Consider the following 12,823-nt stretch of genomic DNA (forward strand, 5'->3'; position numbering starts at 1 on the left):
GCTGCAGCATTCGTGGATGCGTCATGTTCTCATTGTGGGAACATGATCATCGCAATGTTGCAATCTAGACTCAATGACCTCCTTAGAGGTAGAGTCCCTTCTGCCACACCCCAATCTATTCTCTCCACGAGAGGGGATACTTTGGCTGGTGGCCAGGGTGATTGAGTCATCTGGAGATGAAGACTCAGCTGTGCTGCCTCCTTCGGGGGTGCCAGCATTGCCCGAGTCTGATCCAGAACTGACTGCCATGCTTTCCCGGGCAGCCGTGAGCATCTGGCTTGTGTGGACGACTGGCTGATTCTAGCTCACTCTCGAGAGCAGGTTTGCGAACACAGGGACTTGGTGCTGCGGCACCTCGCCCGTCTGGGCCTTCAGGGTCAACTGGGAAAAAAACAAACTCTCCCCCGTGCAGAGGATCTCTTTTCTTGGTATGGAAGTTGACTCGGTTGCCATGTGCGCGCAGCTTACGAGCGAGCACGCACAGTCACTGCTGAAATGCCTGAGTCAATTCAAGGGCAAGAGTGCGGTCCCACTGAAGTTATTTCAGAGGCTCCTGGGGCATATGGCATCCGCAGCGGCAGCCATGACGCTCGGACTGCTTCATATGCGACCGCTTCAGCGCTGGCTTCGCAATCGAGTCCCGAGATGGGCATGGCAACAGGGCATGCTCCGTATGTCGCAACTCGCCTGCCATCCTTATGGAGTCAGAAGCATCTGAGGTTGCTTCAAACCATTTTCATTCCGGGAGAGCTGAATCATGCAGCCGACGAGCTCTCACGATTTCAGGCCACATCCCGGGGAATGGAGACTCCATCCCCAGGCGGTTCAGCTGATTTGGGAACAGTTCGGCGACACACAGGTAGATCTGTTTGCCTCCCCAGACACTGCCGCTGGTTTTATTCCCTGTCCAAGGGGACCCTCGGCTCGGATGCACTAGCACAAAAATGGCTGCGGGGCCTCCGCAAGTATGCGTTTCCCCCAGTGAGCCTTCTTGCACAAGTCCTGTGCAAGATCAGGGAGGACGAGGAGCAGGTTGCGCCTCATTGGCCCACCCGGACTTGGTTCTCCAAACTGGTGCTCCTCGTGACAGCCCCTCTCTGGCCAATACCTCTGAGGAAGGACCTCCTGTGTATTACAGAGACAGGGCACCCTCTGGCACCCATGTCCCGATCTATGGAACTTGCATGTGTGGGTTCTGGACGGGACGCGGCAGGTTTGAGTACCCTACCACCTCAGGTGGTGGCTACCATCACTTCTGCTAGGGCCTTGTCCACGAGACACGCCTATGCTCTGAAGTGGAACCTCTTCATCACCTGGTGTTCTTCTCGCAGAGAAGATCCCAGAAAGTGCCGGTCGGTGCGTTAAGCCTAGCCCTTCGTCCGTGCTAGTCTCATGACAGGGAGCTCAGACTTGCACAGGGCACTGGAAGACAGCCACTGTGGCGTGATTGAATTGGGACCCCCATTCGTCAGTCACTGACGTAACTCGGTGTGACTGAACGAAAGGGAACGTCTCGGTTCCATATGAGACGTTACGTCCCCCTGCCACAACCGCTGGAACAGCCGGGAGTTCAGTCTCGGCTCCTCAGCATAACATAATGTGAGATTGCCGCCACGTGGTGGGGCGGAGTTGCGCTATGCATTGTTTTGCCATTGGCTCGTTTTGTAAGAACTCGAAGGTGATATGCTTCTAAGCGAAACCCCCATTCGTCAGTCACTGACATAACGTCTCCGTTCCCTCCTCAGGGAACGAGGGTTACATGCGTAACCGAGACGTGCCTTTAAGACCAGTTTACTGAAAGGCTTTTGGGGGAACCCAAAAATGGTTCTTCTATGGAATCATGGCAAAACACACCATTTGGAACCTTTATTTTTAAGTGTGTATGCGATTATGATAAAATGGAGAATGAATTACCCATGAAGATGTGTGTGATTAGATAACATATTGAACAAATGGATGCATCAAAAATGTTCCATTTATGAATGATCTCCAGTTAAGAGGAGAGCTCCATCAAATGGAAAATTAAAAAAATTCAGTAAGACAGTAAAGACTTTTATCATGTTAAAATGGAGAATATTATAATTATTTATATTGTTGTCGATGGAGCTAACCACACTATGCTAACTAGACAACCTTGACCGCTTGCTATATTGTTGTTGACCTTCAGAACTACTTAACTCCTGACATACAGGCATGACCCTCTCAAAAATGTACCTCCAGAGAGAGAGAAAAATAGAAAAAAGAGGTAAAAAGGAACCAGAATATTAACTGAATATGTGGGCATGACCGGAGAGTGCCTATCAGGAGAGTAGAAAATATATGTGTGTTCATTTCTGCAAACAATGCTGTTCATTAATGTAAGTACAGCACAATTTATCCAAACATCATCCATCTAAGTTGAGGCTGCTTCATAGTGACTAAACTTCATTGTCAACGAAATGGGGGACACATAATAAAAATGAAAAGGCACACAGCCAGTGAGGTGAGATTTATGGTTGTTTCCAGAATGCAGAACAGAGCTTATTTCAAAGAGGATCTATATATACCTCTTGAATTCAAGCCAGCACTGCTTTTTTACCCCTCCATCTTTACACCGGCACTCTATCTGCACCCACATACATCTCCTGTATTATTCACAACACGTAGGCGTAAACACGCAGGGTGTTTTCCAGAAATCAGGGACCATTGCCTGCCTCCATCCTGCATCCGCTCTGTTCTGTATCCGCTCTCCATCCCTCATTTTTCTCACCTCTTCCAGTCATTTTAGTCAGCGATCATAATTTCACTGTTTATTATTCAACTCAGACACATCAATGAACAAAGATGATGACATAAGAAAGGCGCTTAGGGCTGTTCTGCATAAGTGAATGCGTTCATGTACCATAAATAGACAGCGCTACAAATTAGTAAGTGGTCATATTTAGAACATCACCTCAGGGTAAGAAACTCTTCCAAAAATAGTAGAATCAGACATGCTCTGTAAAAATGCTCATCACAGAATTATATATTACATTTGCTCACTGAATGTAATTATGGATGCACTAATGTTAACATTCTGGCCAATGCAGATAAGGTGATAATTTACTTTAATGTACTAGTTGAAAACTGAAAAATGGCTCATATTAAAATTCTACAATAATTTGTAAAAAAAAAGAAAAAAAAAAGAAATCAATTATCTAAATGCTACAAGCGATTTTAGGCTTCACAACATTACAAAGTACAGTCAAAACTGGATATTCATTTTGAGATTTGCTTAAATACAGCTACATTAAATACACTACATTAAATTGCAATCAACTAACACATAATCTAAATGTAAAAAAAGAGAAATTAGAATGTACAATTACTGCACAGCTATGTACAAATAACTGATGTGGTTGGTACCTTGAATATAACATTATTTCTGGTAAAATGCAGAATTAATATGAATAAACTGTCGTAATTGGTGTCATCCAATTATAGCTGTGAGCATTGTCCATTTGTAGTGCTCAATACTAAAAAAGAAACACTCACAGCTAAATTATTACATGTCCATAAGCCTAAGATTAAAGCATGGATTCCCCCTGAAAGCTCTTTATCTCATCTGACTCTGTAAATCACATTTTCTAGAACACAGGCCTTGTACACAGGCCTTGTACACACACACACACACACACACACACACACACACACACACACACACACACACACACACACACACACACACACACACACACGTACGTATATGTGGTTTACAGTGACTAATGGTTTATGGGGCGTAATGGTTTTTATTCTGTACAAACTGTATATTCTATCCTCTTACACTAACTCTATCCCTAAACCTACCAATCACAGAAAGTTTTTTTATTTTTTTTTATTTCAAAAAACACCTTTTAGTAAGGTTTTTTAATGTTTACGTTGTAATACCCATGTCGTTATAAACCACATATTCCTGTACACACACACACACAAAAGTGAGAGAGAGGCTATGACAGCAACAACATCAAGAGTCCAAAAGAAAAGTTATGTCATTCACAAAACTGAAAATAATATATAACAGAGACATAGTAGTACCCATAGTGCACAGCCCTTACCTCATGATGGGAGAAGATAGGTGGGTTGTTATTTTCATCCAGAACTTTGACTATGACAGTGCATGAGCTGTTCAGCCCTGAGGAACAAGTTAGAAAACATATTAATTATCTATTTATAACAATATCATTGCATTAGAGACTGCCATTTAATATCAAGGGTGATAAGATATCATGCTGCTGTCTGACAGCATATCAGATTCTACATGGCATATTATTTATTCTAACTGACAGAGTAGTCATACTATGTATGTGGAAAGAAATGGCATTTTAAGAGCCATTAGTCGGGTCCATAAAGTGACTGAGATTGCGCTGCATAACTACACTAACAGCCACAGGTGTTATAGGAAATTATGTTGGAGCAAAAGGTGTCTTTAATCACGCAAACCAATCAGAGAAAATTGCACAAAATGACACTTGTTTAATTACGTGGTGCCATTCTAACTAGACTAGTTTTGCATTGTGTCGACCTTTAGCGTCCTCTGCTGTGATGGTGAGTGTGTACTGTGGAGCAGTGCCCTCCATGCTGTCCGCCTGCACTGTGATCACTCCCGAGTCCCGGTCCACACGGAACAAATTTCGAGGAGTCTCGGGCATCTGGCCCACCAGCCGATAAAAGATTCGCACGTTATCGGTTTTCGGATCGTCGTTGTCCGCTGCTTGAACAGTGAGAATCTCTGTACCTGTGAGCAGAAGATCATACCACTCACTAAATTTGCCTTTTTTTAGTATTTACATAGGATTTTGTGTTTCTATTGTGCATGTATATGTGTGTAACCTTTAGTCGCAAGCTCCTTGACCACAGTGTGGTACTGCATCTGTGGGAATGTGGGCCTATTGTCATTGGCGTCCCCCACCATCACTCTCAGCTCCACGGGCTTAGCAATCTCTCTGCCATCTGGCCTCTCCACTACTATGTCAATATGAAACTAAAAGGGAAAAAACATAGAAATGAATGGTAATCTAAATCATTCTTGTGAATTATAATTTGCAAAGAAATCAGAACTGTATGTCATCTGTCTATTGATGTATAGATGATGAAAAGAAATCATGCTCACTTAAGTCCCAAATGTTCTACAGATTGACTATTAAAATGTATCAAAAATAAAATTAGAACAAACTATTACAGCAAACTGGCAACTGAACTTGTAAATTTCGAAGACGTTCTGTTAAAGTGGCTAGTTATCTGATGGCGGAGATGTACGTACGTAGACCTATTTACAGAAACATCATGAGAATTATGATGCTATGTGAGTTACATACTGTAGCTGGAGGAGTCTTCTTAGTAAAAAATGATTGGGATTTCCCTGTACTACTGATGAAGACAGATACAAAGTTCCAGCTTTCTTTGATTAAATGACCCCCACAGGCATATGTACCTCCAAATGGACACTGTAGCAATGCTGGCCTACTCTTAAGTGATTAAAAGCCATGGAATTGTTGATATTTGGCTCTAGAAAAATTTCATTATTCTGTGATCCATTGTGCAATTATTTAGGACTTTGTTGAATAGTTGGGTGAGTATTTTATCTAACAGTTAATATGAGAGGAACTGAACTGAATTGGGCATATTCAGGGCTTTTGGGCATAACTTGGGCAAGCTGATCAAATAATGGCTTTATGTACAGTACTACCATTCAAAAAGTTTGGATTGGTTTGGAGAGATTTTTTTTTATTTTTTACTTTTATTCTGCAAGGATGCATTAAATTGATTAAAAGTGACAGTAAATACATTTGTATTCTATTTCAAATAAATGCTGATCGGTTGAACTTTCTATTCATCTATTCAACAATCCTGAAAAAAGTATCATTATGTTTCCACAAAAATATTAAGCAACACAACTGTTTTCAACATTTATAATAAGAATAGTTTGTTGAGCATTAAACCAGCATATTAGAATGATTTCTGAAGGATCATGTGACACTGAATACTGGAGTAATGATGCTGAAAATTCAGCTTTGTCATCACAGGAATAAATTACATTTTAAAATGTATTAAAATAGAAGGCAAACATTAAAAATTTTGTTTTAATGTTTCACAATAATTACTGTATTTTTGATCACATAAATAATATGCAGCCTTGGTGAGCATAAGAAACTCCTTTCAAAAACATTAAAACGTTTTATCAATCCTAAACTTCTGAATGGTAGTGTAAAGTCACTACATAATCCTCAAGCATGGCACTGATTTGTTCAAAACGGGTTTGAGTGCAAAACTTGGCTCGAGCTTGATCCCTGCTGGACTACTTGTTTAAAGAAATATAAATGGATAGAAAAATAGCAGCAACAAATTGAGTTAGAGGAACACCAGAGTGAACACTATTATTATCTTATTATTTAAACATTATACAGAAAAACTGTTGTAAAAAATTAAATTTAGACAGAATTTACCACATTTAGCACTGATGTAAATCCATAAAAGTATCTTTCACCTGATCCTGTGTTTCTCTGTCCAGAGGAGCATTCAGGTAAATGATTCCTTCCCTGTTGATAGTGAACAACATTTCCGGAAACTCTCCCTCAAGACTATATTCAACTGGGCTGCCACTCCACTTCACCTGCAAAGACACACCCCCAAAATACATAACATAACCAATCAATACTATTGACAACATTAACTTGAGTGAAAGTGTATACCCAAAGGCTAATCTTAAAATCAAGCCTGCTTTATTATACAGTGTTCACAAGGCACCTGTGAGGGCACCATCCAAATGGCTTGGACATCAGATTTAAACAACGATGAGATACAGTGTTTGAGGAAAACCCTGCATGTTTAGGCACTGCTGAGAGTTAGCTGATAAGTGCGGTGAGGCCGGGAACCTGCCAAAACAAACCAGCTGCCTTTGCGATGGAGGGATTTTCCACTGTGCTGCCACAAATGATGCAAACTGTTCTGGAAAGGGTGTGGAAACGCACCGAAGAAGGAGAGGACCCTGTAGAGGGGAGAGCGAGGGGGGCATGTGTATCTCCTCAATACCTCGCCCTCCAACCGTTTGTTATGGAGATGGCTCTCCAAACTCAAGCACTCTGTATACATCAGCGGGCCTCTCTAAAGGTGACCTGCCCACACTGTTATGAACCGTCAAGGAAGCACAGCTTTGAAGAGATTAGTGTCGTCCTGCTGTTCTAAAAATGGTGAGCACCAACTAAGGTGATGTCATCTATTTAGTTTCCATGGCCTGTTTTTGATAGAAGTGATAGAATCCTCTTAGGACGAGTCAGTTCATGCCTTTGATGCTTAGTGCTGTGGATTGACAAGAGAGAGTGTTAACAGTTTGATGCTGAAAATGTATTCTTGTGATAAGGAGAATGATGCTTTAGCAGTCTATGCCCAAGTTTCACTGAGGAGATGCAGGTTAATACGGGAGAGGCTATTTTTATTTGAGTTCAGTTTTGTTTTCTTGTTATCATGAGAGAAAAAAAAAAATTTGATCAGCTGAAAATCATTTAATTTCATCTGTCAAATATTATTCTATTATCATGCAGAATTTTTGACCACATGTTTAGAGTCACTATTATGTAACTGTTAGATAAAGTTGTTGCCTCCTCCTCCTCGAGTATACAGATTTGGAAAGGCTCAATCACTCACAAGTGAATATCTGATCAAAATGACGAGATAATTTGCTCATGATGCACCCTTTTATATTTATTGTGCTTATAAAATGTAAAAAAGTGAGAAATAACTTTTACTGTAAGTTGAGATCTTGATAAACAATATTTGCTGTGTTGAGATCGTGAGACAATTTGTCCAAAAACAAAAAACATAAAAATTAAGGATGATAACTATAACTACTGTATAACTAATAACTAAAGTTTTAATAATCATAATTATATAAGAATATGGAGGTTCAGAACACAACTGTAACGACAACGAACAATATTGTTGGAATCACTTTCAGAACTATTTTTTTCTGGCTAATAATAACTTTAAAGAGCTCAAGCATTTCAAAAGGGTTTTTGTGCAGAATCCTATTGAAATGACTGGATTTCACTTGCGAAAATTAGCTGAACAGCGGTAAATGTGGCCACACCTTAAGTGTGAATGCACCTTTAGGGCTTAAATCTAAAAGAAAGTGTTAGGAAAGGTTCACACAGTGATTTATATAGTGTTTTTTCTTAGTAAACATGAGCTACATCTTTGGCTGTTTCGCCTAGTGATCCACATCTCACTGCCTGTTCAGCGTCTTGCCCATGAGTGCCACTGTTTTCAATAAAGGAAAAGAACGGAAAGGAAAAGAAAGGTCTCTATAGTTTTACTTCATTTAACATGAAGCAGCGTCTTCAAAAAATTTGGCACAACGATCAAATATGTCTGTGTAGCTCACAAAGCTAGAAAAGCAATTTCACAACAAAATATTAATAAATTAAATTGGAAAGGGATCGAACCTTGCAATAAGGCCCCTAACTGGATATGAGTAGGCGGTTCCTTACAGACGCTTGTGTGATGATTGACAGGACAGATTGATCAGGCTTCTCCTGAACTTATGTTTATTAAAATGTAGCGCAGTGAAATCCAAGAACATATAGAGCATTAAGCAAGCCAAATTTTAATAAAAGCACACCAGCATCTTGTAAAATAAACGATGGAGTGCACAGATCACAGATTTACAGGGACAGTGTTGACATTTTCAGCCTGAATCTTCATCATGACAACGTCCACAGACTTGATTTAAACATGGCAATTTAAAATGCTTCTGCTGTCACCCCATCAGTCTAATACACACTCATTCACAAGCAAATTGTGACTCTTGAGCAGTGATTTGTCATCTAGGGTCAATTTGATAAAAAAAGAAAAAAGAAAAGTGGATTGCACTATTGTGGCATCAGCTAAATGGGGATAAAGAATGGGCAGCTGCTGAATTTAGCTGCTCTTCTGAATTGTGGCACCCCTGTACTTGGTGGATTTGAGTGAGAGCAAACAAACAAAGCTGACATCCTAAGCCCAAGTCATCCACTAAGCATTATGATCGAATAAAGCTCTTTATCTGAAATACCAAAAAGTGTTTTGTAGGAACACATGGAGTTAAGAGGATTGAGATACAATTTTTTTTAGGTTTATATCTATACCATTTTAAAAATAGAAGAATTGAGAAGGATGAAATGAGGAGTGCTGTACTGCAGTGTTGCTATGAGAGACACACAGAGTCTGAGTCCTTCATGACCACTAATCTGTTTCATAACCAGTGTAACTCCAGCCACCCACATGCACATCACAGCACACATGAGTGGGTGGGAAAAGGCTTTTCCCATTAAAAAAAAAAAAAAAAATCCAGACAGATCCAGCTCACATAGCACACTCTTATTGTTCCTTATCTGACTCCCTTACATCAAGAGTTATTTTGTGTAAATTAATTCAAATATAATACAATGCATTGTCGATGCAATACTATATTATTGTATTAATATAAAAAGGTATTTGTTAAAATTCTATTGCATACATCAAAACCAGTACTATAATATAAAACAGTGTGTCTCACCATTTCTGTCATTTGTAGCTCCTAACTTTAAAACAATACTCACTCAGAAATTGCAAGAAATTTTCACAAATAATCACAAAGAAATGCCAAGTAACTCTTGGAATTAAATATGAAATTATGAAATAGAAAGACTGAAACAGTATTTTCAATTAAAGTGTCCTCCAATAATCTTTTTTATTTAAAAATTTTGAAAACTCACTTTTATCCAGAGAGAGAGAGAAGTACTTTTTAATAAACAGGAACCATATAACACTACACATAGGAACTAGGGATGTCACGAGACCAAAAATCTAGTAGTCAGTACCAATACCACTATTTTTATACATATTTCTTTTTAAATAAATTACAATTATCTTACCAAAATGTTAGCTCGCTTAATGGATTTGTGTATTTATGAGGTAATTTGTTGCAATAGTCAGTAATAAAACAAGAATGAATAAACACATTAGAAGCAGTAGCATAAATAAATACAATAGAATAAAGATACAAATTAAACAATGCTGTATATTTTTTCAGTTAGGTCTAACAGTGGCATTCAAGTATAAATACCACAGAAATTGAAGAATCAAATATAAAATAACTGTGCATAGTCATAACTGTATAAGTAAAATATAGATTAATCCTTATTAAAGCTTTTCTTTTGTTGTTTGATTATCATTAATAATACAATAGTAGACAGTAGCAGATTTTAAAGGGGTCCTTGATCATGATATCACTTTTTTAACTTTAGTTAGTGTGTAATGTTGCTGTTTGAGCATAAACAACAATACGGCGCTCAAAGTTCAATGCAAAGGGAGATATTTTATTTACAGAAATCGCTTTTTAAGGACTACAACAAACAGCTGGTAAGGAATACAACAAGCTTCTTCCCGTGTTGGTAACATCACAAACCCTAAAATTTACATAAACCCTGCCCCCGGGAACACACAACGAAGGGGGTGAGGCCATGTTGGGCTGCTTTAGAGAAGAGGAAGAGTTGTTGCCGCTGTTTTTTACACCCCAGAAAAAGTTTGTCCTAAGGCTGACACTGTTCCTGAACATTATAACCTCAACATTTGTCTGTGCGCTGCACATTTTATGTTGAACAGCTTCCAGAAGAGAGAACAATGCAGGCTATACGCACAAAAGCTTCTCCTGAAAGACGTAGCCATTCCCATTTTGTCGGGACAATCTGTTGTTTATGGATCACAACTTGCATGTCTTATTATTTGTAGTTGTGTTTTCTATTAACAGTTCCAATTATAAGCTTTTTGTAGTTGCTTTGATAGCTATGATCTAAACGAAGGGCAAAGCTTTGCCTCCGCTAGCCCGCTAACTAACATTACAGTATTGATATAGTGTTTACTTTAGCTTTTGCAAGCTCTTGCTTTTGTCAGACTGCTCACCACGCCTTAGGGAAATTATTCATGATTTTGTGATCGATTACTGTTTGGATTACCATAGTTTTCCGACAAATATGATTAAACGGTGGATAACAACGTATCTGTAAGAGAAAAAAAACAACAACAAAAAAAAAAAAACGTTCCCACTCTGAAACGTCCCGTGAAATCCATGCTTGAAGTCTGTTCAGCACAATCCTCTTGTTCGTTAACATTGTCAGGGTCTGAATCGGGCTTAAATTGGTTTGAAATTGACACTAATCATTAATATTTACATCTGAGTAGAGCTTGCGGTTATAAAGGGGTGGGACATTTCGGTGCCAATCACAACACACTGGGCCAGCTAACCAATTACAGCACATTTCGTATTTCGGAAGGAGGGGCTTCATTGAAAACGACGCGCTCAACCATTACTGGGGAGAGAGGAGCTGTAATAATGTAAAATATGTGCAAAATAATTATTATTTTTTAACAATCAAGCATGAAAACATATTCTAGTACACCCCAAAAACAAAATCAAGACTTCGTAAAAGGACATAATAGGACCCCTTTAAAGGCTGCTGTCACTAAGACCTAATCGACGGACGGACGGACGGAGACAATATGCTGTTCACATTCACATAACCGACGCAAATATTCACCAAGATGGGCATTTGGACATAACTCTCTGTGTGTATTTGAACGTTTATGTGAAATAAGCTGCAAAAATCTGACACTCGCGAAAGGCAGCTATGAGTGTACGCTATGGTTGAGGGTGCAGCGACTGAAGACCGTCTCTCAGAGAGTGCGCAAGTACTTTATAGTTCAAAATCGCTTTTATTTATAAATTGCCATGATACAAAACAATGTGAGCTAAAGCTTTGTATTGTAGCTCAATGTGGATACTATTGAAAATGACTGATTTGCTCTGATAATCTGTTTGGGTTCAACCTACATGCTATAGTGCATAAATGTTCAGTACCATCAGTACTTACGGTACTGCAGAAAAACAAGTATCGTCAGTATTTTCAAATGTTGATATCGACTTGGTACCCAAGTATCGGTTCTCATGATATTTCTAATAGGAACACAACGTTAACGCAAGACAAAGCACAGAGGAGAATTAAGGGCTTAAATACATCAGGAGGCTAATCAACAGAACTATAGGCAGGTGTGTAATAATCAGAAAACAAACAAGGATCGGAAACACAGGCAAACAGGAACAGAAGAGAACCACACCAAAACACAATTAAAGTGACACCAAGCCAAACCCACCCCCCTGGATGCGACCTCATGCCATAACTAAATAAAGTTCAACAGAGGAGGTAGGGTGGGGGCTCTGGAGGAGGACGAGGAGTCAGAACAGACTACAACTGGGAGGAGCCGGCAGATGAGGGGGAAAAAAAACTACAAAGGAGCACATATATTCTGCAACAAATGTCACTCACTTTGATGTTTTCTTTCCTTAAAATATCATGACAATTTCTTGTAATCAATAACATCAAAACCTTTCCACGCTACTTTAGTACCCCTGGAGTAGCCCAGGCTGGGAAAGAAAAGCATTTTTGTGATCCAGAAATTTAAGTGGGTGGAAATGTGTTGGTGTGTGTGTAGGAGGCATCCATAAAGGAGAGAGAGGAGGATCGTTTGCCACAAACCCACAAACAAATTGTGATGGTAATAAATATTATTCTGCAAACACAACTTATATATTTTCCATTTCACATAGCACAATTGTACTCTGATTTCGCTGACTGTATTCAAGCATTTTCTGATGTTACACGTTAATTGTCAAGCTAGATTTAACCTTTGCTGTGGAATTAAATGTAAAGTAAACTAAAGATAAGTGCTAAGAGGTCGGAAGTAGACGGCCCATATCAACTATCACAATACCAGGTGTTTCAGACTGTATGTTAAG

At 39.3% G+C, this 12,823-nt stretch overlaps 1 protein-coding gene across 1 annotated transcript in view; it reads right to left on the minus strand.

Moving 5' to 3' along the window:
• cdh16 (cadherin 16, KSP-cadherin) overlaps window positions 1–12,823 on the minus strand; it is a 46,668-nt gene that overhangs the window by 19,832 nt on the left and 14,013 nt on the right. The window contains exons 8-11 of the mRNA XM_084109866.1: window positions 6,503–6,628; window positions 4,849–4,999; window positions 4,541–4,753; window positions 4,074–4,150 (exon numbers count right to left, since the gene is read on the minus strand). Of these exons, the coding sequence (XP_083965992.1) occupies window positions 4,074–4,150; window positions 4,541–4,753; window positions 4,849–4,999; window positions 6,503–6,628 (567 nt within the window). The remainder of the gene's footprint in view (window positions 1–4,073; window positions 4,151–4,540; window positions 4,754–4,848; window positions 5,000–6,502; window positions 6,629–12,823) is intronic.

This window comes from Abramis brama, assembly GCF_963993115.1.
Source record: "Abramis brama genome assembly, chromosome: 3".
Lineage (NCBI taxonomy): Eukaryota > Metazoa > Chordata > Actinopteri > Cypriniformes > Leuciscidae > Abramis > Abramis brama.